General features: G+C 36.9%; 2 protein-coding genes across 2 annotated transcripts; one reads left to right on the forward strand and one right to left on the reverse strand.

Annotated features, from left to right (window-relative positions):
* Nucleotides 1-16,386: 16,386 nt before the first annotated feature.
* LOC136281184 (uncharacterized) lies at nucleotides 16,387-23,481 on the reverse strand. The gene is made up of 5 exons (XM_066167433.1): nucleotides 23,328-23,481; nucleotides 21,189-21,282; nucleotides 19,976-20,009; nucleotides 19,146-19,216; nucleotides 16,387-18,108 (listed from the first exon to the last, which is right to left on the reverse strand). The coding sequence occupies exons 2-5, from the start codon at nucleotides 21,259-21,261 to the stop codon at nucleotides 17,915-17,917; spliced, it is 372 nt and encodes a 123-aa protein (XP_066023530.1). The 5' UTR covers nucleotides 21,262-21,282; nucleotides 23,328-23,481; the 3' UTR covers nucleotides 16,387-17,914.
* A 65-nt stretch (nucleotides 23,482-23,546) lies between these two features.
* On the forward strand, nucleotides 23,547-26,484 carry LOC136281181 (uncharacterized). Its single transcript, XM_066167428.1, has 6 exons — nucleotides 23,547-23,825; nucleotides 24,546-24,582; nucleotides 25,090-25,237; nucleotides 25,477-25,518; nucleotides 25,784-25,935; nucleotides 26,366-26,484. The coding sequence occupies exons 1-6, from the start codon at nucleotides 23,698-23,700 to the stop codon at nucleotides 26,372-26,374; spliced, it is 516 nt and encodes a 171-aa protein (XP_066023525.1). The 5' UTR covers nucleotides 23,547-23,697; the 3' UTR covers nucleotides 26,375-26,484.
* Nucleotides 26,485-26,951: the final 467 nt, after the last annotated feature.

Genomic DNA, 26,951 nt, shown 5'->3' on the forward strand with positions numbered 1-26,951 from the left:
AATGATACAACCACAGCTATGACAACAGTGGTAATGACAACAATGATATTCATAATAGCAGTTATGATACTTCTCTCGAGTACAATCATATTTTATTCTTATCGAAGTCACTCATTCTGCCGGTTGTGGTAAATATTGGGGGTGTTAAGGTTCCGTGTTCAATGTCGAGAACTCTCAGCTAATTTGTCGTTGTATGACAAATCCGCCTCGTTTACAAATCATGGTGTTGTCTAACGTACAGACTTGTCCGCATACACTCTTGGATACGTGGAGGGAATATCATCGACTGGCCAGCCACATTGTAGTTTGACAGCATTACAGAACTCCTGTTTAATCAAATTGGAACCCATTTCTCGGAGAGGAAGTACTGTCAGCCACACCGATGACCCTTTTTTAGCTGCCAGGTCAAGCACTAGCTTAATCTTTGGTTGTGCCCTTACCCTGGTATCTTTGAGTTTTCCTGGTTTTTGGGAACTGTTTACGTTGTGTGCCGACTTACTAAGAGACTCGTCGAGTAGCTGGTGTGTTAAAGATGTTTGAGATGCTTGACGAGGTGCGTTATGACTTTGACTGATGAAGCGTACTCCCGCCTTGGATTTGCAAGGCACAGGCGCCTCCCAGGCAAATAGGGGCGCTGGATGTCCGTATCTAGCTGATTACACTTGCGTTTCGTTATCCCAGTAATTAGTCATCATTGGGGAACCGGCACTGCTTTGATGTGGACGCCACCTGTAGACACGTGATCATAGGCTGGACGTTAAGAATAAAAAGAGCCATAGCGACCAGATCTCCCTGTGTGACCCCTTCTGCTCAGTGACAAGATCGTTTTACCCCCAGTGATAAGTTAATAATTGTCTCCATGTCTTAGCCACGAACGTACCTATAACGTTTACTTTTGTGCTGTTGGTTTTTTGTTTTTGTTTTTGTAATCGGTCCTTTGAGTATTGCCACACTTTGATTTGGAGTGGCCTTTTCAACCTGTACTCTTCATGTTTTTTGAATCTTGATCCTTGGCTCAAGCGGGACTGATTTTTTAGTTCCTTTGTATTTTTTTTTTAGATTACTTTTTATCGTTATGGGCAAACAATACAAACAACATATCTCTTTCATGTTCTGAATGAAGCCTAAAAACACATCCGCTAAGAAACTAAGATTCTTATCGATCCTACCTTTCTCTTCTTTAGAGGCAAAGCAGAAGCCCCTGATATCCTGGTTTACCGGGTAAACCAGGATATCGAGGGCTTCTGACCCGATACATGTGATGAACGTCGCTGCTCGTAGTCTTCCAGCTTCGAGTGTAAATGGAGGGTAAATTCCATGTTTGAAATCAATTTTTTCAATTGTTTTCTAAATCTCCGCAAAGATCTAGCCTCGGAGGAACTGGCACAAAGAAGTGAAGATTTGCTTCGCTGTTTGTGACTGAGAACTGATGCGCTGCTGCTGCTATCTGCTTGCGACGTCATATTTATTAAGGTTTGATGACCTACCAGTTTAGTCTTTGAACCGGTTTGATGGCCTACCAGCTCTACAGCACATAATTCTTCTAGGTCACGATATCTAGCAACACACTCCTACCATTACAAAACCCTCTTTCAATTTGGAGGGGAAACAATGTAAGAGGCATAATTTTATCTTTATTTTTATTTGAAATTTAAAGTCAAGGTTCATATTTTGCATTGGATGTCTTACCTTAATAGTATATCACAAATACCTTTTTCAGGTTTTCTTCAATCTAGAAAATGTAACTTGCGACCGGTGTCCACACCCGATTACAAACAGTTATAATGTAAATGAAGAAATGTAATCAGTGGGTATACCACTTGACAGCTTTGCTTAATAATAATTCTAACATAAGTAACGTTTACTTTGTTTTATATAGATTGTCGTTTTATCGTAGAATTGAAACTTGCAACGCGCATTCAAGAGCGATGATCACAATCTGTGGATCAAATGCACAGAGGAGAGGACTCTTAGAGAGCCTTTTTGAGAGACTCAAATAAATGATATCTGCCTGCCTGAGTTTTCTTGTTGTCTCTCCTCCTTTCTTGTACATTCATCGAAAATAAGTACTTTTAATGGGCTTTAATTCATACGCTAAGTAGTACAGGTTTCACCGGTGTTTACTTTTGTCCTTTAGAGTCTTAAAAAACCATTCACAATGAGATAACTTTTCGACTTATTTTTGATGCTGGGATAAATTAGTAACCCGCGTACTTAAAATGTGACCGAACGTTGCTTTGATTTGTCTCGCAGTGGCTAAAAAACTTTGTGATGTTGCTTTATTGATGGTCTTTTCCAGTCAGTGTTTATCTTCGGCGTAACTAACAAACTCAGCTCAAACTCAAAGGTCTTTCCAAGCTTTTTTATCCAGCAGGTATGTACTGCGATTTAATACTGATCTTTATTTAAAAAAATTAATAAAATAAAGCCATATTTGGCTAGAAATTGAATCCATGTTTAAAATAACTACGGTTAAAAAAATCGATTAAAAGCTGATGAAATCTAAAATTTCGGAGTCGACTTCCTTCTCTCTGTTGTCTGGACGTCAAAATCAGCTTTCTTTGCATCGCAAGCGACTCTTCTCGTTAATCTTGACTCCTCGAGTAGATGAAGGCGCATCTTATTAGGAAAAAACAGGTTTTTGCCCTACTTTGCATATTGCTTTTCGCTAAAACTATCATTTTCGCGAGACGACTGTGTTATCTGAAGTCAAGCATTCTTAGCCAATTCCGCCGATTGTGGTAAATATTAGAGGTGTAAATGTTCCATGTTCAGTGTCGAGAACTGTCCTTGATTACTGTCGCTTCCTCTCATTCTCATACTTACCATAGATATTTTGTGGCTCTAGGCTCTACCAGGACATGGTATTTGGTTGGAAAAACCCTGACGTCAAAGAATGCCCATCGTTGGTACTCGCAGAATCCATGTGCAAGAATGACCAGCCTTGTGCTTTGTTAGCTCCTCTGTTCAGTTGTTCTCAGCTGATGTCTTGAAGGACGGGTTCGCCTTTAACATCGTTGCATACCGCACTTTAAGAGTTCAGGGTCCAGGTCTCTCAGCTCATTATGTCGTTGTACGAAATCATGGCGTGGTCTAACGTAAAGACTTTCCCGCATACACACGTGGACAGGAGGAGGGAATATCATGGACTGGCCAGTCATATTGTAGTTTGACAGCATTACGGAACTCCCGTTTAATCTGGCTGATTACAATTGCGTTCCGTTATTGCAACAATAAGTAGTGGAGATATTGCATTCTCCAGTGGCTTTAGTAGATCCTGGTTCTGAGGAGGTAAGTCGACGGATATTTTAAGCCGAAGGTGAAAGCAGCATAGCATGACTGTGCCTCTTTTCTGAGCGAACTTTGCCAATTAAACTACCTCGCTCACCCAATCAGACACCTCACTGATGTAATCCTCCTGATACTCCCGTGAACTTATCGCTGCGACCAGATGTATCTTCGCTTTCACTCATGTTAATGACCGTTTCCTTAAATACTTCTTTCACACTCTCTTACTTGTTCGGCTTTGCGATAATCCAGCGCTCTTTGCCGTTTGAGAAGTAACCAAAGTCTGGACCCACGGTACTCAACATGTCTCACTATCTCTTCATCTCTGTAGTAGAGCCTGTCCCACCTGCATCATCGGCGAACGAGCACTGCTTTGCTGTGGACGTTACCTGTAGACTCGTGATAAGAGGTTGGATGCTTAAAGTACAAAAAGCCATAGCTATCCGATCTCCCTGTGTGGTACTTTCTGCTCAATTACAGGATCTCTTTACCGCTAATAATATGTTAATAACTGTCTCTACGTCTTAGTCACGAAAGTACTTACAATGTTTACCTCTGTTTTTATGATTTTGTAATCGTTCCTTTGAGCATCAACAACGTGCATATAAAAGCTGAGTTAGCATTCCTTTAAAGTAGTTTTCCCATTGATTTCGAGTGGTCTTGTCAACCCTGACCACTTGAAGTTCTGTAGATGGTTATCGATAAAGGACAAGAGTGGAAAATTTTAAAAAAATGACACAAAACGTCTCAACAGTTATATCAAAAATTATAAACAGCGTGTTAAATTGAGCAGGTGCGAACTAGAACGCTATGTCCAGGTTTATAATGCCAGGTATAGTCATGATTTAAAATAAAAACTACGTTTAAAATAATTTGCTTTGGACTTCAAAAGAGATGATTAAAAGAAAACCAGCATGTTCGTCTCCTGATTAGGCTTCGTGAAGCAAAATTTGCATGCCTTACAGTCAGTGATATGTACTCTGTGGCTATGAACTCTTAAGCGGTAGATGGGTGGGGTTGGTGGTCTATAGTCAGCATAGTCCTGCAAGTAACTTGTCGGCTTTGACAACCGTCCAGATCTAATGGTCTGGTCTCCATTGCCTGGAGCTTGTCAGGTGTTACAGAAAGTGACTGGCCAGTTCTTGGTTTTGCCGCTGTGGCTTTGTCTAGTTGTTAGGTCATATTGTAGCGTCTGCTAACGGAGGTGCTTGAGGCTCGTCTAGAGTGGCTCGGATAGATGACTGCTGGAAGATCATCTTTTGTATCAGGAAAGCCATCCAAGGTTGTGTTTTTTAGCCTCTGTAGAGTTGGCTCACAAATTTCTCTCTCTGAGTTTCATTGAGTTGGTGATCCGGAACGGAAAGGAAATGGTTGGTATGAATGCGATGGACCACTTGTTCTGCGCGGGTAAGCTCCCAGTCCTTCATGAAAGCTCTCGATAGATAGCCGGCCGGCAGCATCCTTTTCCTTCGCTTGTAGCTTATCTCGTAGTCATACTGCTGAAGTGGTAACAAGGCACTCTAACTTCTTGGGTGCTGATGCTAAGGGCTTCTGCATAATAAAGACCAGGGCTTTTTGATCAGTCCGCAGGATGACTTTCTTAACGAACACATATTGGTGGTTATGCTCCGTGCCAAGGCCGGGAACAAAAATTACTTGTCGATCTTAGAGTACTTCCTCTTTGCCAACGGGAGTGTCACTGGTTCACCATGCCGCATTAGTAAAAATTCAAGTCTATTCTTGGACGTACCTCCTTGGCCCTCTGTTGAGTCACCCTTTCTGAAGTACTTGAGTTCTGCCGCTTTTTTTAACAGCGTCTTTGATCTCTTCGAAGGCATCTCTCTGGTCATGAGTCCAGATCCACTTACATTCTTACATGCCAGTCCGCTCTACTAAGACTGAAATTTGTTTAGCGCTCGAAAATTGTGTTTGTCTTGCCAAACAGTAATTATTCCACATCTGGAAGACTGTATCGATCCTACCTTTCTCTTCCTTGGAGGTAAAGGTTAAACCAGAGTGTATATATCGAGGGCTTCTGACGCGATGTATGTGATGGGAGACGCTACTCGACAGATGTCCAGCTTCGAGTGTAAATCGAGGGTAAATTTCATGTTTGACAGGTTTGATGGCCTACTAGCCTAAAAACACATGGTTCTACAAGGTCACTATATCTTGCACCACAGTCCTATCATTACAAGACCCTCCTACAATTTGGGAGGAAAAACAAAAAAACATGCATAATTTTATGCAAGTCGAGGTTCATACATGGGATGTTTTATTATTATAGCATATTATAAAAATCCTATTCGGATTTTCTTTAACTGAGAAATTGAAACTTGCAACCGGTATCTACACTTGATTACAAGCAGATGTATTGAAAATGAAGAAGATGCGACTAATGGGTACATCTCTCGACAGCGTCGCATAATCAGCATTCCAGCATAAATAAAGTTCACCTTGTTTTATACAGATTGTCTTTTTATCGCAGAATTGAAACTTGCAACACACATTCAGAAGTGATGGTCACATCCTCTGGACCAAAATTAATGCACAATGAATAAGACTCTTAGAGAGCCTTAGTGAGAGACTCGAATAAATGATATAGTGCCTGAGTTTTCTTTTCATCCATCGAAATCAAGGACGATTGAACGACACAACGAGACGCACTTCCCTTTGGATAGTAAAAATAGGCCTCTAAGGGCTATTCCCCCACTTCCCCCTTTTCCCAACTTAACGCTCCAAAGGGAATAAGGCTGAGAAGTGCTTGAATGGATGACTGTATAAATTATAACGATTAATTTGATTATATTGGGGTGAATAATCACCAAGTAATTAAAAACTACATCCTCCCTGCATGTAAGATGGATTCCGAGCTCAGCTTTTTATAGCGGGGGCTGACGGGTCTATCAAGACTAATGTATCAAGCAATAATACAGATCTGTGACTTTAGCGACACAGTCTAATTATCATAAAGCCTTGAATGCCACTAATTGTCCCTGAAATTATCTGTTTACGTCCTATTGTCTTCCTTTTAAAATGTCAGAAGGATTAAAACTAAGAAGAATAGTCCTTACTTTTTACTTTACATATATTTAAGTTTAATATTGGGGACGTATGAAACAGGTCTATAAAAAGTCAGAAGACAAACTATGTGCCTCCACTTATGAAAGATAAGTGCAAGAACTGTGTATGCTAGAAATTTCTTATTTTTTAATGTTCTAATCCCCTAACAAAGTCATATTCTACAAGAAAGATGTCTTCTTTTCCGTTTTTTTACATATAGAAACCTAAGGTAGCACTACGAATTATAATATGGCTCAGAACTATTTGAAACTTGTTGCTTTTTAAATTTTTAAGCACTGAGAACAACTAAGTGCTTTATACATTTCGTTGTAAAGCTGGAAAAGTGAGATAACATCACTTCGCCACAAGGTTCAACTTGAATGTTAGAATAAATTTGTGACTTGCATAAGTTAAATTCGACCTGACCAGTTGTCTTATTTTGTGTTGCTTCATTGATGGTCTATTGTTTATTTTTCTTTACCTAACAAACGTATACTTTATAGCAGATTTAAAATCAAGCGCAACAAGAAGAAACTTTCTCCTCTGAAGGCATTCTTTACAAACAGAAGAAAGAGTCCGAACTTACAGGTAGTACAGCTTGGTATTGTTACTGAATATGCTTGATGGTAATTCCTTCAACTGGTTGTTGCCTATACTCCTGCCAAGAATTGATAGAGGGTGGTGTTACGATATATTCAACAATTACGTTGAATTGAAGGGTGTATCCAGTAATGCTGTATTTCCTTGCATGCTTTGATATGATATCTATCTTGCCCTGTGCGAGATGGATCTTTTTACAAAAAGAAGAAGGGGTCCCAACTTACAGGGCGGACAGCTTGGTATTGTTACTGAATATGCCTGATGGTAATTCCTTCAACTGGTTGTTTCTAATATCCCTGCCAAGAATTGATAGAGGGTGGTGTTCATTACCATGTATTCGATAATTACATTAAATCAAATGGTGTATCCGGTAATGCTGTACTTTCGTGTGAGCTTTGATAGGGGGGCCCAAACAAATCTATGTTATCATTTCTTTTCTATCAGCCATGAATATAGCTTATTTTGTGCTTAACCAGAACTGTAAGTGAGCTCGTTCCATTTTCACGTTAAGTATTTTTTCTTTATTTTTGGAGACTGTGTCTTAATTCTTAGATTTGGGAGCTCTATGTAAACCCAGAGCCTGAAGGAGGGGGAGGGGGTATTGGTTAAATACCCATTAACACTAAAAAAGCAGGGGGGGGATTTCGCAATCTCTAGCGGGGAGGCTCCTCAAATTAAGAAGAATTTATCGGGTAATTATTATTGTCCGGGTGAAAGTGGTGCTTCGAAGGATTGTGTTCGGAACCAATTCCAACGTTTCGATAAGTCCAGCGGAGGTTATCCTAAGGGTCGAGTAAAGAAATATTGTCAGTCGACAACTATCCTTCGCAGGACTACCCCCATCCGGACGATCAGGCCACAAGATCACACGTCAGTCCGTGTTACTGACACAGTGACTGAAATAATGAGTTCAGGTACACTTCAGGTGTTCATGTAAAGGTTGGGCGAAGCTAGTCATGATTTTTGGGAGCTCAACATTACAACCGCAGATTACTCGAGGAGGAGTCCTTTAGTTCACTGTTACTCAAATTCCTATCAAGAATCATTACAAACGTGTCTGACATAAATAACAAATAGTCTTGGCTCACAGCCACTCCAGCTGGGTATAATTACTGAAGATTCCTTGGGGCAAGTCCCTCAGCTTGTTGTTTCTTAAGTGCCTATCAAGATAACGTTAGAACGTGTAAAGTACATGCTGAGTACAACCGTTACGATATGTGTGCTGCAACCGTTGTAAGCCTTATTCTTGAACTTATCTCTCTTAAATTATTTTAGGATCAAACCCTTCCTTGTAGATCCTAAGAGGATATAGCCAATCCAGCGTAGAACATTGTGCACGTTAAGAATTCCCACGACTCGACTACCCGTTATGGTACATTTTACATTGTCCTGGGGTTATCCTAATCGATTTGAGTCTTGCCATAACATGAAAGTAATTCCTTTGAGAATAAGGTCTACGGTAGCATGAGAAGAATTCCTCTGAGAATAGTGCTTTTAGTGGAGAAGCAGTCCTTTGGGTCAATCTTTTCTTGGTGTTTATAACTGTTTAATTACACTTACAATTTTGACATAGCAGGCGGAAATTTCCATGCAATTGAATTAAAGCTTCTTCCACTACAATTCACACTAACGATAGTTTGGTGGAAGACGTCACATTCGCAAGGGCCTGGGCACTCTAAAATGAGACAAGAAATGATTGGCCGTTAAAATTCGTCAACAAAGGCTTCAAATTTGAAAGACTCAAGTCAGTTGTTTGGGCAACGAAGAATGTTTCACTTTGATAGAACATTACTGTAAAATCACAATTACCAAGATTAAACGAACACTTCAGAGTTACGATGTAAATTAACTGATCATGAGTCAAAGATGAAAACTGGATTGAAAACACGAACTTCAGGTACACTCTATGCAGGCGCCAAAATCGACAAACTGGTAAAGTAACTTCACTTGGAATAGAAACAAGTTTAAGCGTAGAAATGTGAATTTCCTTTGGTTATCATCATATACGCCTTCCCCTTCACTAGATAACTATCATACCAATAATTAAAATTCAAACCTAAAAACAACATACAAATTAAATTAAAGGGATATAGAAAGATCACTTTTGAAAGGTCAAATAAGATCCAACCACCAAAGCAGCTTAAACGTTTTTGGGGTGGTTAGAATTTTGAGCAAATGAAAAAGTACAGGTTTAGACAATCCAATTATACAAAGTACTGATATACTTTAACAAAACAATAATACCTCACCTTCAATTCTGAGGCTGATGTTTCTTCTTAATACCTCTCCATCTCTTCTTACCTCGCAGCTGTAATTCACGTTGTCTTCTGAAGTTACTTGAAGCTGAAATGCTATGCTGGTACTATTTTGAACAGTGACACCATCTTTTCTCCATACGATGTATGGAGCTGGCGCACCTTTTACTGGGCACCACAGTTTAGAGGTTCTGTTCAAAAATACATACTGCGTATTTCTAGCTTGATCCAACGTAGGATTGACTATATTAGATTTCAAAGAAAAAAGGAAAGCAATTGTTGGAATTATTATGGTTTATGTATGCAGAAAACCTTAGAAACAGTTCGGGAGGATAATTCGTATACATGCACATCAAAAAATATTCTAACTCTGACACAATTCAGTGTTCAGGCCAAAGTAACATACGGATTCTATTTGTATCCTTCCCCTTTCTTTGTGTCCGCCTGTCTGTCTGTGGATTTAAGGATACAGTAGACCTTCGAGTGCCAACTTTTTACTTTTTTATGTTTTATTTTTTTTTTCATGTCAAACTAAGCATTATTGATTTCACTATAATTTTCAAGAACATTTTGGTGAGATATTGAAATGCGGGCGAAAATCTCTGTTATCCGTCTGCGTTTAAAAGTAGCATGTGAATGGAGAAAAATAAAAAGGAAAAGAGTCCATAGCTGAAAGTAAAAAGAAGCCTGGCTTTCAGCAAAAGAAGTAAAGAAATTCGTTGCGGAATGGCGGAAACCAGACCAGACGAAAAACATCTTTTTCTACTTCTTTACCAAGCTCAAAACCTACCACTTCTCTTACTCTATTAACTAAAAGTCTACTTGTTTCTGGAATTTAAAATTAGTAATAGATATATATCTTTATGCATATATATAGGTATATATTGATTAATTGAAAGAAACATCATGCCTGTTTCATTGATGGATCTGGCGGTATAGAATACGTCGAAGTTATAGAGATCTCTCCGGATAAATTTCAACCACATGTATCGTCCACTGGATCTCACTACTCCAGTTCCGTAATCTCCACAGAATTCACCAAGAAGATTGGTTGACTGACTGCTGCCATCACGAATTTCAAGATTAAATCCCCCTAGACATAGTAGTGGAAAGTCGCTGCGTATTGTAAAGTTTAGTTCCACATAATTTCCCCGTGAAACTGAGAGAAATTTTTTCCCGTCAAACTCCTGGACTCGTTTCCAATCTTGTGCACGTGGTTGCTTATCATGCTCAATCAAACCTGCAATAACTGCAACGAGTCAATTAGTCTGGTTGCAACAAAAACAGTTGATAGTTATTATGAAGAAATTATAAATGATACATTAAGACCAAGAAAAAAGACAGTGGCTTGCAAAAAAGCTGAGCTCTGTCTTGCGAGCACAATTACTCCATTTATTGAATTTTAGACCATTAAACAAATCCTAAATAAAAATATACTTTACTTTATTTTATACTCCGCGCAGGAGAGAGTGAAGTAATACCACAAATCGACTTCTGCTCCAGCTGGGACAAAACGAATGATGATTTCAAACATTCGAGTTAAATTAAATCTTTAAAAAATCCATTTATTACCCCGCAGAGGTTATCCTAGCTTGACAGAAACAAAACAAACAAAAGCTAAATGAAGAAATAAGCACAGACATTGTGTGAAGTAACTAGCTCGATAACACAACATAAATTGTCGGTCAGGGCTAGGGCTCACCAAGCTTGGAGTATAGCCACTGTACCAAAGAGTCTCCGATTCCAAATGGAAAAAGTGCCAGCGATTTAGAATTAAGACCGTTAATCTAGTTTCCTTGTGAAAAAAAGTGTATCGAGGATAGAGAAAAATTGGTTTATCACTGGTTTTCAAATACATTTTAGTGGAACTATTTTATTGAATTTTAATTTGAGTTAATTTTGTTGAACTTGAAAGAGATTGAAATCTCATAAAAATTAGTGCACCAGCAAAATATGCAAGAGATCCTTATTTCAACCTCAGATGAGACAATCTTGACGTCTTGGACAATTTGTAACAAAGAAAGCGCCCATTTCACATGCATAGTTTTTAAAACTAAAAGTTGCATGATACATTCTTTCAGCAGATGCCGTCTTCGTTCATCCTCTAACTCTTCAGTACCCTCCTTCGTCGAATATCCCACTCATTATCTCTGTTCCCTTCCCAGTGGCGCCCACCCCACCCATGGAGCCTCCCCTCCTTCATAATTAGAAAAAAAGAATGAGAAAGCTTAAAATTTTTAGATAATGGTTGTAAACAGCCAAGGCGCTTACAGAAAACAAGGATGAAACTCCACTTGGCCATTGAAGATACCATCACAATGTTGTGTGCTCTAGAAGTAAAGTTCATATGCTTAATTTTTCCTTATTCACTTTAAGCTTACATCAAGCCAACAGATATTTGTAAACAAAATACATGTAGACACAATGAAATGCAATAATTGTATTCAAATAGAAAATTATGTTTATGTATGCTTTTATCATCGACGAAATTGATTGACATTTTCTTTTCTATAGACCATTACTTCACCTGAGTTTTGGAAATCATTGCTAGTGTGAGAGCCAACTCTAGAAAAAAGTGTATTAAAAAAAGCCGAATCTCTTGATCGGTCCATTACGTAGTTTGGGACCAAGATTGAAAACAACAAGATCATTTATTATACGGTTTATTCTAGATAGTCCATAAATGATGAATTTTGTTTTTCTCGACACCTATTTCCTGAAAAAAACATGTTGATATGTTGAGAGAGTTAACTCTTTTTTAAATCTGAAATTGGGATAATGTACTTTGGTTACTGAGGCTGATGTCATCTAATATCAGCATAAAAAAATATTAATTCTTGGAACCCTTATGACTGATGGATGACTTTTCTGCATTCAGAATCTAAATAGAAATTGAATTCGATTTTTTAAGCTTTCAATATTTCATGGTAAAGGAGAAAAAAGTCCCTGCCTATGGTCAGCAAAAGCCAACAAGAAAGATTAATAAACCGGTTGTAAAATCTTTTGTTGGACTAAGAATTCCAAAATAGGGACACGAAATAAAAAGAAAAAATAATTGAAAGAGCAGCTTTGTGAATATAAGTTTTTGTCTTGTTTTAACGCGTGGAGTGATATATGTATCTAAGGAAGCTGTAGGATTAGGCTTTGCATTGCATGCTGGGTTAAAGGTCGGCCATCATGAATAAACCTCGCGCTAGCTTGTGTTTAGTCGAAGTCTCCTTTCTTCTTCGTCTGATACTACAGAAGCCATATGTATTCACCTTATAAGAAAGCAATTTTTATATTAACGTCATGTACATAGAGTAGGCAATTTTCGAATAAAAATCGCTGTTTCCCTTTTATTTTGATCATAGACAGGTAGTAATAATAATCCTTTATTCACTGTAATTACTAAAAACATTTACAAAATAATGATAAAATCCATAAAAATCGAAAAAAACATAAAAATGTCAAATAAAAATCCAAGAACAACTAACGGATACATGCTTCGTTTACGTTTACTTCTTGAACTTTGAATAAGAAGATAATTGGAAAAAAAGTAATAATAGTAATGTGAAGAATATGAAAAGTTTTAATCCTAAAATATATCTTGGTAGTTTGCTACCGGTTCCAAAGCCCCTACTAATCCTGAATGTGAGGAACAGTAAAAGGTAGTAAAAGCTAGTTCCACTTTGATTCCTCATCACGATTCTTGTCTTTTTTTTTAAAAAAATGACCTCAAATACAGGTACGAAATTTTGTAGAGCGGATAATTATTCTTCTTTTCCTTCCTTAGCCAAAATATCTTGGAAAAGAGGCCATTCAAAGTATCTCGATAAGTTCATATTATCAGGTTTAAATTACGCACTCCATCAACATGCACCCGAAATGAATCAGTCTCTCAACTCTCGCTTACAGACTACTTAACAACCCAATAAAATAAGAAATAGGAATTCTAATGTGATCACTGAGCTTAGTTAGAATTCAGTTAGGAGGTGAATCATTGATAAACTTATTGCTAATTCATGGCGACCGATAAAAATATTCCATACTATATTTGGCGCTTTTCATCCTCTAAACATGAAATATAAAGGTGATTTTTATTCCTTTGGAAAAGCTGAACAAAATCCCGACCGTTGCGCAAAGTAAATATTATGTTTATGCATTTTTAATGTAAGGAAGAAAGAATGTACAATTTTTTTGGAATTTTCCTTCCCACAAAGAAAGTGCTTCTCTTTTCCCTTGTGGTGTTTTCCAACCTCTTCGTCAAGAATATTGATGACGCATTTAAAGTTTTGGAGGAAATAAATTGAAATCCTCGCGCTGTAAATAGTTATCCTTTTATCCGTCACTCAACTGATAATTTTACAAGCTTCCTGTTTGTGCTCTGATGTCATTTGAATTTTTCATTTGATCGAGTTGATCGTTTTCCAAAATTCTTAACACTAATTTCTTGACAATATAACGATGTTGGTAGAGGGAAATGAGATTTCGATGAATTGAATAAAGTGTTATCATGAATTGATTAAAGTCTTACTCATTTTGTCGTGTACTGGTTTTGACAGGGCGTAAAATGTACATCTATAGCATAACTCACAGATACTATGGTTATAAACTGAAAGGAATCGAGTTGATTTTGGAATGGAAAAATAATTTAGACATATTAGAAACTATATTGTGGTAAAGCACGTAGCATATTCATCAACAGGATCGACATCTGTACTGACTGTGTACATGTGGGTATCTTGCAATTAAAAAAAGGAAGGCTTGCCACCTTTAGATAAAAAGAGCTCGTAATAGAATAACTAGGTTCTTCATTGTTTTAAAATTTATCTTGAATTCGAAAAACGTCATTATTCGTTCTTTTTGGCAAGAGAAAGGCTATTGCCCTTTAAACAACAGATGTTTCAATATCTAAATAAACATACTAGTTATATTTTGCATAATTTATGGTGCGAACGTCGCGAGGAACTATTTAAAAGTGTTTTTTAATCATTGGATGAAGAAAAGCCGCAGAAATGTTGGGTTTGCGATTTTGTGGTTTAACCGGTCTCGTTCTTCTCAAAGTGAATCTGCTTAATATCATCATATATTGAAGATAGAAAGAGAAATTGCACTTTGTCACTCTACTGCAATAATCGTTAGACAGCACATCATCAAAGAACTGACAGAAAAAAAGATCTGTATGCGTTGCGCGCTTTCCAGATCACGTAAAAGAATAATTAATTCAGCAATTTTTCAATTTCTCATTAGGACATAGATTTTTGAACAAGGCTTCTGGAAAGACTCCACAAAATCGAAGAGTTGTAAACTTTTTTTTTTTAAAGATTGTGTCCGTTACTCTGTGAATATAACTGTTTATCGTTCACAAACTGACTTTTTCGTGCCTTTTTTCTCAGGTGGCATTTGACTTTGAAATTAACGTTTGAACAACTTACAAGGAATATGATTCCTTTAAGTAAAATTCGCATCTCTATTGTAAAATACCATTACAAAACATACACTTGTTTATTATTTCGGGGATAAAACAACTATTTGTGTTTCTTGAAGAATTTAGACTCTTTTCTATGTCGATCAATTGGTTGATTAATATGTTTAACTTTTTTCGTGTGCTTTGTTTCTCAAAAAAGGCGGAAATGCACCTAACGATAATATAAAAGTCACAACACAGTGAGGAAAAAAAAACTAAAATGATCGAATTACAGAACTTCAGAAGCTAGAATAGTTTAAGATAAATATTGTGGTAACAAACAGAACAAAAATGATTTCATCGAAAGGATCGCCATCTGTCAACATCTAGGAAGCTAATTTCCTATCAACAAAAAATTCTCTACTTTCAAATCTAACTTTTGTACCATATAGTGAGCGAGAGAGATCAATTAAACTATTATGAAATAAGAAAAGAAAGAAACAAAGCTCTTATATTTAGTACCTGAATGTTGATTGTCCTTTTACTCTGTAAGAATCTATCGCATTTGTCCGCATAAGCAGAAGACAATTAATTCACACAGGGGTAAAGGGTTTTACAGCTGTTTTAACTGTTGTTTTTAATAAATTGAGAGTTTTAGATAGACAAAAATTTCCATCACGTAATTTCCTAAGTCCACGTCTACCTCAAAAGAGAACTGAAATAAGTTTTATTTCTTTTTGTTTTTTTTTCTTCTCCCTTTTCTCTTTGAGCAGTTTTAATAACTAATTTATATAATGTTGCAATGAACTGAATAAACTGACTAAATTATATGACTAACGTGACTATTCTTCGGCAACCAACGCTTTTTTTTATTTCAGTCATAACAGTATTTGACTTTCAAATCCAAATTATGCCGAATTTTCTTTACCCTGAATACATTGTTTTTATCTTCCTGAACACTGACTTACTTTTTTGAGCCGAGAATCCAAAACTACGGATCTCACCTCAAAAGCATTTTCATTTTCTTCTTTTATTAACTTCTCGAAAACGAAACTTATTTCCGCGATGTAATGTCCCTGGATTGAAAATGGCCTGTCAGTGGAAAGATTAATATGTTATTTACCGAATGGCAGGTCCTTAGGGTTTAAATCTCCACTAGAGGGCAGGATTTTCAAGTTTTCACCACACGGACCTTCCTCAGCAGTTTACCATCACTTTCTCTTGTTTTCTCAGTTCGTGAACGAGCGGTATTTTAAAATTTTGTGATCTGATTGGGTCTAGGAACGGGCAATCCCGCTTACCACCCAACCACCCCCCCCCCCCTTCCGCACACCCACACACGCTCACAGCGGGTGATATCCTGATATCCGTCGGGTGATGAGTTGCGTTATATGTAGATATCCATTTTTTGCCAGTGGGGGACAGCGTGTTTAAAGCCTTGATCATGGATCACTTCTACTAGGGCCGACTTTAAGCAGGCAAATGACTTATGTAAAGTTTTACTCCTCAAATCATTTTCGTTGTTTACGTAAAATTGGTTTCCAAACAAATTTGTTACCGCAAATGTATCATTTATTGGGTTATAACATTTGACACGCCGTCTAAACACCATGGGTATTATTTACTCCTTTGCAAAATGACTTGGAGAGGTATTTATTAGCATTTTAATTAATAATTCTCACGTTCAGTTATTTAAAGCCCGGATCCTCCTTATGTTTTCGGTGAACAAAATTTAAGCATAGTTATGAGTTCTTCTAAACTAAACTTTCGGTAACTTCTTTTAATTCGGGCTTCCACATCAGAAACTGAAAGAATTCAGTGAGCGAAAGCTGAATTAAATGCCCTCGTTTCTTGTAAAGTTATCTCTTCAGGTAACCATGGGAAGGAAATAAGATGTAGAAGCGCCATTACGAGCAAACGAATAAATTCTACTAACCGTGACTTTCCATGTCATTTAGTGAGTAGCATTACCATTGCATATTATAATAAAGTTCGGATATAACGCGCGCTGTCATTGGTTGAAAGAGCGTGCTCTATGAGAGTATAGAGCATAGAACTGAGCTAAATCTGTCAAGCCATCTGCCAAAGTGTATTATGTTCGACCTTTTCCGGGACTTCTTTTTAGCTTTTTTTCCGATAATTGAAAGTGAAATTTCGGAACAAGCGAGCTGGCAAGTAGCAACAGAAGAACCAAAGAAAGGTTTGTAAACATACCAGGCGCCGTAATTTACGTTATTAAAACGTGAGCAGATACGAAAATCCTCAAAGGAAAAACAAAATAGACATTCCGATAAAGATTTTCACGCTCAGTTAGATTGCAAGCTTACGTAAGGAAATAAAAATCAAACACATCCAACACTCGTATAGTATATAAAGTTCAGAGTTCAAAAACAAAACAGAAATGATGAAAAATATAACCAAACTGGCATAACTGTTAAAATTCATACTAATCATGACGGTGTCTGAGTAAATATGATCATGCTGAAGTCCATCGCGGTTCGCTTATCATGGCGATCTCCGGTCATCACAGCAAAGCAAGAAGTGGGACTACGTCTCGTGTTTCTCCCTACACTTTTTTCGTGCTCTAGCCGCTTCCTGCGTGCTTTATAACAGAACAGAGCACAGTCAAGGCTTCTCTATTTGTTAAATCGTTAATAGAGGCGGATAATACTTTCCGATAGATTATTTGGCTGGTTCTTAAGAAAATACCGATGTAGAGTAATCTTTCGGTGTCTAAAGTAAGTGTGAAGTGTCAAAAGCAAGCCAAGTTCGCTTTGGGTTTGCTTTACTGCGCTCTGTGATTGGTCCAGAAAACTCGCACCATCCTCTCAACCAATCAAATCTAAATTAAAAGCTAGTCGCGACTTGGTCAGTCGCGTTTGCCCGCGCTTCAGGCAATGTTCTTTAACCCTTTAACTCCCTGAAGTGATTACCAAGTAACTTCTCCCTCTAGTATTCATATATTATACAGCTAACAGGTAATGTGAACACTCAGACTCATCAGGTACAATTTATTTATTATTGATTGAACACCTAATTCTCGTAATCAATTAACAAGGAAATGTGTAGTAGCTAGAGGGGAGAATTGACAATCAGATCTTGGGAGTTAAAGGGTTGATTGTCACCTTTATCAATCACTAACCGAGTTCTGGTTTCTACGCTGATTGCTCCAGAGTGGTCAACGAACTTCAAGCGTTGCGCATGGAAAGTTTCCCAAATTAGGGTACAAAATCGTGTCATAGTCAACTGATGCCGAGTAAGAGGCATACTGTGATATCATTTACGAATAACCTCATAAATAAAAAGGTTCACAGTTTTATTACTTCCTTTTATTTTTCTTGCTCGACTTTGTTTCAGGCTTTCCAGATTTCTTAGATGCCTTTCTATACAGATAGTACAAAATCACTCCAGCCAGGAGCGGCCAAAATCCTATTTGCAGCAGTAACTTTGGATCGAACAGCGACTTCCTCTTAATGGACATGAGCTCGGTGGTAAAAATTAGTACAGAGTCGGCTATGTGTGAATAGAGCAAAAATAAGAAAATGTTAGGATTTGCTGTTTATTCAGTAACGTAGAATGATATTAATATCATGATTAGCAGAAAGATTTCTTCATAACCCCATACTATTCTAAAACAAATCAAAGTTGTAGTCCTAAAGGCAAAATATTGTTTCTGCCATTATTTTCTTTATCCATAAACTATCTGCATAATGAAGAATGGGGCTGCGCAGAAATCTTGCTAAGAGAGCGAAAAGAAAAGGCTTCTTAACCATTCCCATTCTGTGTTATAACAAGAAATTTAAAAGAAATTTTTCCCTATTTGGCTATTACCACATATCCAATAGATATCTTGTTCATGATTGGTCAATGACTCATGCTCAATAAAAATTTAATAAGTTATAGATTGCAACACAAGATTTACATATTACATGTGCTCAGAATTAAAGACAAACAAAAAATGCTAAGTTCTAAACATTTCAAAAAACTTTAAACTTGGTTGAAATGTCATAATTATTTTATCAAATTGCCATTACAAAGAAAATATGAGCATTTTCCAACTTGTTGGAAATTTCTTATTCTAAGTAATGTGTGCTGAGGACATACAAAGAGATTTGAAAAATGACTTAAAAATCAAAGATCATACAAACTGCTTTTGCATTTAATGATTAATGGCTGCTTGTGACGTTCTGAAATGTTTTGGTCGTCCAAGTTCAATTAACCCTTTACCTCCCAGAAGGGATTAACACAAAACTTCTCCCTACAATATCCATACATTCTTCAGCAAACAGGTAATGAGAATATTCAAACTTATCAGGTAGAAGCTGCTATCTTGATCTAGCATCAAGTTCTCATAACTAATTTATAAGGAAATGTGTAGCAGCTACAGGGGAGAATTAACAATCAGATCTTGGGAGTTAAAGGGTTAAGTAAACTTCCCAAATATCACTTGTGTCATAAATCAGGACTTGCACTTGTGCGCGGGCAATTTTCTGTATTTATAGGCCCCCTTAGTTCCCCCATGGTCATTTTTACAATCAACATTTACTTACGAGGAATAACATTCTGAATTCCACGAGCTCCATACCCTAGGTGAGGAGGGATGATCAATTTTCTTTTTTCACTGAAAAGAGAAAAAGTAGAATTGAGGACTGTTGAAAAATATCAGCCTGAGCACCGCTTCTTTAAACTCATTTGAGGGAGCCACAAAAATGATCAACCAAAAGGGTTTTTGAATTTATTTGTAGAGAATAAACAATGTGAAAAGAAGAATAAGAAAGGCAGTTAAGACAGTAAGGGGCTATGAAGCCCAAAGGGAGTTTTACTTAAAAGTTGCCATGCCAATCTTGTTGTCAGTTATGTTTGCAAATAGCTTATTTCAAATTAATAGAACTTGGAAAATAGTATCCATCCATGGGCACAATTTTTTGCACCCCAACTTGTCGCTTAGAAGTAAAATTTTGAGCAGGTATTTTTTTTTCACTTGAGGAAATCCTGCTAAGCTAAGACCCATTTTAGAAGAAGTCCCTTCCTCAATGGCACTAATTGCTAATGACAAAAACCTGCTCATGATGAAAATATTTGACCTTATTGTTGTTTTTTATCACATACTGTAGTATGTATAGCACTTGGATGGTATATTTGGACCCAACATATTGACCAGCTCTCAGTTGGTAGAGCACTGCACTGGTATCACAGAGGTCATGGGTTCAAATCCAGTACAAGCCTGAAATTTTTTTCAGGTCCTATTTTCAACTACTCATTTCAGTAGAGTTCTTAGCTGCGAGGATCCTTTAATTTCATCTCTTCGCTGCAGTGCAAATATATGAATTTCATATATCTAAAATCATTATACGCATACTGTAATATTTCTAAATCTTACCCTATGCATATTCCTTTTATACCCATCTCCCAACCTGTAAAAAAAAAATTACAGAAATAAGTGGAAAAGTTAAGGTGGCAATTACTTGTAAAGTGGTGAACTTTCTGTCACTGCAGTTCACATAAAATCACAATTTGGGAAATCTTAACATCTCTAAAAGGGCTTTAACTGGGAGCTTTTAAAAGAAGTATTACCAACCAGGCAAAAGAAGAACTCAAAATATTGGAAGTCATTATTATTCATCACCTGGATGGTTTATTTGGACCCAACATATTGACCAGCTCCCAGTTGGCTTGTTAGCTCAGTTGGTAGAGCACTGCACTGGTATCACAGAGGTCATGGGTTCAAATCCCATACGGGCCTGAATTTTTTTAAGGTCCCATTTTCAACTACTAGTTCAGTGGTGTTCTTAGCTGTGAGGATCTCCTAAATTCATTTCTTCATCGCAGTGCAAATATATGAATTTCAAATATCTAAAATCACTGTACAGTAATTACACTTTGGTTTTTATTTTCAATGATGCTCAGTCTACATTAGATATCACAAAAGGTAACCTCATATAATCAAATTCACCAGAACACTTGACTGAGGACACAGTGGTTCCTTTCTAGTTTAGCTTTTAATGTTTCCTCCTTATAATTTTTATACCTCACTATGCATGTATACATCACCAACAAAGTGTCACATAGTTGTAAGTAAACTTCTAGTCGCTAAATAATTCACAAATCACGAGTCAAGAGAATACTTCATTCACATGAAATGAAGAATTGGGATATCTTCGCATCTCTTAAATGGTTTTAACTAAGAGCTTTTAAAAAAGAATCAGAAACCAGATAGTAAAAGAAGTCAAAATATTGCAATTAGAAAAATTTTCATTTGACTAAGTATAAGTATTGACAGTAACTAAGTTTAATTTTATGGTTTCACCTCAAGTTTCTATGTGATTGGCCAAGAACACTTGCTCCATATTCTCAACAAATCAGATTTAAAAATAAAACCAATTGCCTGTCAAATGCTCATTTAGTGTTCTCATGCTTTATGCAATTTAATTGTTGCCAAACTGTGTTCTCATCAGCTCATGATTTTAAAATGTTTTACCTTTTTTGCTCTAGAGAGCACTTGACTGATAACTTTGGCTTAATGGCTTTATGAATCCAAAATTAAATCACCCTGATAGTATAGCAAAATAATCAGAGGTCCTGATGCAAGTTACCTTTGATAACCTTCCCGTTGCCCAACTGGAAGTCAAGTGGCTCCCTTCCTTTTGCCAGGGATGAGTCGAACATTTGTCCATTCACCAGTGTACCCTAAAAGAGTTCATTCAACAAATTAAGGAAATTCAAACATTTGCAATAGCTACATCTTTAATAAGAATTGAGAACAGGTTTTTACTTTTTTTGTTGTTTACTTTGTGCTGTTGTTGTTGTTGTTGTTGTTGTTTTTTTTTTGACAGTTTATTTTTGTCTTTTTGTTTAGGCAGTCTAATTTAAAATGATAACAGAAAGCTAAAGGGAGAGGATGCCAAATTCTATTTATTAATGACAGCTTGGCATCCAAGTGGTTAAAACAATTTTGGTTCAAATTTCTGGCTTGAAAAATGTAAGGATGTGAGAACATCCTTTCCTTAGGAATTCACTGTAATGCTTTCAAGTAAGAAGCAAACAACATGAAGTCAAACATGTGCATGCTGTATAGTGAACAGAAACAATGTTGTCATTATCTGCTTTGTCCTCACAGGTAGCAGGCTTTTACTGAAATGGAAAGGTCACATATATAGAATACTTCATGGAAAGTCTGTCCATGTGGCAATTATGCACAAGTTGGAAGTATTAAATATTCAAGGAGTGAGACTTCTTAAAAAACTCAAAATTTCATCTACTTAATTAGCCTTCATTTTTGCATTCTTTCCTGATTAGTGTGAAAGTTTCTATAATTTAAGAAATTAAATAACTGCATTCTGTGCAAACCCCAGAGGGAATTTAAGTAATGTCTTTAATTCCTTGGATTTGATTTTGCCCCCTCACTTAATTATATTTACAATACTTATCTAATTTAACACAATCTACTTGATTATGTCCATTGCCCACCAGTTTCCAAATTTGGCAATAAAATATTTCATTGAAAAGAACACCAAAAGCCATCACAGATCAGAGGATATTCAGATTACTGTGCAGACCATCTCTTCTAATGCTAAAATTATAGTGGCCCAAGCTTTTTTTTGTTTACAACTATTTTGAGAATATTCTTAACAAAATTGTTGTGTCACTCATATTCTACTGAGTTTCAAAACCATACTTTGAATGAAAAATCTAGTGAATGTTTTAATGAGACTGAAGGAATTTCCCCTCTCAACTCCATTTTGTTTGTCTTAATTCAAAAATATATACACAGTCAGGTATTTGAACTACTCTTCAGAAATGCACAAATCATACTATTTCTCTGATACATATTACAATTAAAATCTTGTGCTTATTAGATTGGTATATGTATGAATACAATTCATTGTTACATTGTATGAGTTACGTTGTATGAATCACATGTGAACCAGTTGAGATCTATGCTTTTAAGTCCTTACAAATTATATTTCATGTAAACTAGAAGATCAAAGCCATGATATTAGCCTAATCACTGCTGCCAGGAGACGAGATTTGTAATAAATTATTAATTTCTAGCATCACTTTAGACCACCTGTCGTGACACTCCTTCTCAAATAGCCCAGACTATTATGTAGTGTGCATGTATTTGAACAAAAAAAGCAAAAATGTTCTTAGTTATTTAATTTTCCACTTTTTCTCCATGTGGAGCGCTTGAAAAAATATTATTTTAAATATCGATGAAACAAATACCGCGATAAAAGGACAAAAAAAATATCGCGTGATATTTTAGTATCTTTCGCCTGCGAAGGACTAATCCTCTGGTTCACATTTACCACAGAAGTGTTATCAACTGGCATGCACAATACATATCAACAGTTTAATCGATATTTCAACAACCTTTAGCTTACCCACTTTTGGCTGACAAACGAATATCGATTTTTTTTCAGTATAACATATTTTGCCATGAAGTTCACCCAAACTCCTCCCGTACGTACCGTACGTATGCAAAATTAAAAACATAAGCTTCTAATTTTCTCGACTGCATAACAAAATCCGCGCGGGTAGGTTATCGCGACAAATTTCGTTAATTTTCCCTCAAATAATATCGATTTCACAGACTTAATAAATGCTCGCTTTTTTTTTTCGAAGAAAGATAAAATCCAAATTCAAAATTGCAGAAATTAGCACCCGATCGATCACAAAGAAACTAATTTAAGCGCAAGAAGCTTGTCTGAGATTTCAATCTCTTCACATACCTCAACATTAGTTTATAGATCCTTCTTCTTTTTAGCTCCAGCAGCATACCCACATGAAAAAAAAAAGTACCACAGAACAACAATCTTAAGTTGTTCTTCATTGGAGATCATCATCCAATTTACGCGATCTTTGAGTGTAATAAAATGTCGGCTGTAATCTAATCGTGGCAAGCGGAGGCAGGCGCAACTCTTCTTGTACTTCGAGAAAGCCTGGGAATGAACCTCAACTCAATATGGCGGACGAAGAGAGCCCAGAAGAATCGGAGAAAAAGATTGACTCTCCATCGCATCCAGAAGTGATGGTTCTCTTTGGTGAAAAAATTTGGGGAACATAGTGGAAGATCCACTCCATATATATATATAATTTTATATGCCTTTTAATAAACTTTCAGCTGTAGTTGTCATCCAAAATGCGACAGTGCATCACTTAAAGAAGGCAATACAGAGACACATCTCACTTAAACTCTTCAGGGAAGGAGGTCTGCATATTATCTCTTGGTAAGTGGATAAGGAATCAAATGATGCCAAGTTTACATAGTATGGTTTTACATAGTTTTATATTTCTGATTGATGTAATCAGATGGCCCCTATACACTGTACTTGAAAAATCAACATATCAGTCCACTGCATTGTGTGATTGATACATATTTATGTTTTCAGCCATGAAAATTTGATACTTAATCAAACAATATAACCTAATATTCATTTAATCGACCATTAGCCGACCATTAAGGACCTGTCTTCTCATTAGCTTTCTGCATGAAAACTTGTCAATATTCATAGTACAACACTCAAGGTGGTTGAGGGTTAGATATTAACTTTAACTGTTCAACTTATACACAAATCTAATACGTCAATAGAGATGATGGAATTGAAATGCTTACTATCAAATAGCATAACAGCTGATCAGTAACAAAGTAGACCTTTAAGGGAATAATTAATGAGTATCAAAATACTCCAATGACAGCAAGCTATAACCCACCAATAATTACAAACCAAGATGCTACAAGTAGTGACACAACAACTTTCAACCTCATCACCTGATGAAGGTGTTGATGGATTAAATAGATGTTGATCGATCAATTCGCCTGATTCTGACATCATGAGACAAACAGTTTAATGTTTGTTTACCAATACACAAATCATAATGTAATATAATTTTGTAAATAAAAACTAATAGGAAGTACATTTGGAAAACTTATTGGTTGTCATTTGAAGGACAGAAGCCAACAGAGAATCATCAACCTCTCACATAGTAAGTCAACAGTAGATGTGGTTATGTAGTATTAAACAGTATAATAGTTTGACCCTTTTACCCCTTAGACTGACCAACATCTAATTTCTCCTTACAGTATCACCCCTGAATCAAACATTGAGGTCATGAGAATTAAATAATGATCAACAAATACCAGAGCTCTTGATTGTTAAGCAAAATCTCCATGTCAGCACTGTAGGAAATGTATAGAAAACAGCACGGAGAATATGCACACTGATCTTTGGGTGTAAAGGGTTAATTATCTGGGTGAGGGGCTCCTCTGCCTTTTTACCTTCCACTTTTCTTATTTTTAAGTTATAGCCATTGAATGTATGGTGGTAAGGTGGTGACAACTTTGCTTTCCATAGTTTCATGTCTTTGCACCCATTTTCCTATTAACTTCCTTTGATAACTGCAAGGTGATTTTTAATGATAAATAATAGATCTTGTATTCGTCTGAAGGTGTTAGACTCCTTATAAAAGTTAATGTACTTCTTTTCTTTGTAGAAGTCTTTAAGGAAAATGAAACTCACAAGATTCTACCCGAGGCAAAACATAGAACCCTTGGGCAGTGTATGCATATGTGTTGGTAGTCTCCCAGTTGGCCTTGACACAAGCAAGTACAAAATTTTGATTGGCAACGTTCTAGGAGAAAGTAAGTTCTGTTTTGTTTGTTTTTTAGATGCTTCTAAACAAGTATCTTTATTTTACAAGAGGCTAATGTACGTTTCGGGAGTCCTCGTTCCCCTGACCAACTGCCATGTCCTTTTGGCTATTTAAGAGTGACAGAGGCCCTTTTACAAGATTGATGACACCTTGGGATGACACCTTGGGCAAATACTCAAAGGGAGGCTTTTGGTTGTTCTCATCTTTTTTCTTGTAATTGTTTTGTAGCCATGGAATTTTGTGAGGTGAAAAGTGTGTTTTCAAGTTGTGGTGAGTTACTAGTAATCCTAGAGCTCAGTTCATGTATCTAATAATACACAATAAAACACATTATTATATCACTGGTAGTGCCCATGGGAAATATAAAGCGAATACTGTGTTCTCTCTACAGAGCATTTCCTAGATATACTTTAAAAAACAGATGAACTGAAAAATACCAACCTGAATCAAGATTTCTTTTTCTTGCATATTGGTATTGTCTTCCTACAATAAAGGAGTTATGTCTATTTTGATTTTTTTTTGTTTCCCCCTGTAGCCTGGACTGTTCCCCCCTGGAAGCCAACCCCTTCTAATACTGGTAAACTCCAAAAGTGGTGGCGGTCAGGGGGCAGACATGTTCACAGCTTTCCAGAGACTGCTCAACCCTTATCAAGTGTACAGCCTCTTAGAGGGAGGCCCATTATTAGGGTATGTTAAACTCGCTCCCCCTCCATATCTAAAAACTGTATGTTGAGACGAGTTCCCACCAGAATTTGTTGAGGTTACACGGAAGTTGTTTACTTTGTAGGAACTATTTGCTTAGACTTTTGTGTCCACGAGAATTGACCGAGGCCGAGCTAATCAAGCCATGGTGCAGATATGGGTGGGTGCAGAATCTTTCCAGTGCAGATTGCACCCTTTAAAGGGCAATACCCATATTTACATGAGATAACCCGATATCTCCCCCCCAGCCTCGCTTTCAAGGTGGAACAAGCAAGGAAGTGGTAAAGATTGATGAAAAATTTTTAGTCCAAAAAAAGGCATGGGGGTTGGTCTTCCGCAATTCATTGTTAGTGCGACTCTGTTGAATCTCTAATTCCCCCTTTTTTTATTTTTTGTTTTTTGTTTTTTGTTTCAGGCTTCATAGCAAAGGAGTTTACTTTAGAGCAGGTATAAAGAAAATGGTCAAAGGCTACTCGCGGACATTTACTCAAGAGGTCGAAATAGAGGTGATTAATCTGTAGAACGATGATATTGAATGGCTGATCACAATAAAAGGGGTGTACCGCTGACTATAAGACCTCTTATTGCCTTTTGTTTACCCTGCAAGCGGGCTCATGTTTGGGTTTCACCATACTGCCCCTTTTCGGGCACAGCCGCCTATTTTATCATCGACAGCCAACCAACACTAGAAGGAATTGTAATTCTGAACATAGGCAGGTAAGTAAAAGCTTGAAATTGAGGTCAATCAAATTAATTCGAATTAATTTTGCAGTGGTTAGAATTTCAATTTAATTGCAGGAAAATCGCCGCACATCGGCTTCAACAAGTAATTTAAGCTGCACAGTTTCTATGCCCGGTGAAAGTATGATTCGTGTAGGTCAACATTATATGTTTCATATAATCATGATCCGATTCCTTTACGGGAACGAACAACCTTTTAAAATTTGTCTCACTCACATCACGTGGCTTCGCAGCAGTCCCCAACTATTATCTGGGAGGTC

The sequence above is a fragment of the Pocillopora verrucosa genome, chromosome 5 (genome assembly GCF_036669915.1).
Source record: "Pocillopora verrucosa isolate sample1 chromosome 5, ASM3666991v2, whole genome shotgun sequence".
Taxonomy (NCBI): Eukaryota; Metazoa; Cnidaria; class Anthozoa; order Scleractinia; family Pocilloporidae; genus Pocillopora; species Pocillopora verrucosa.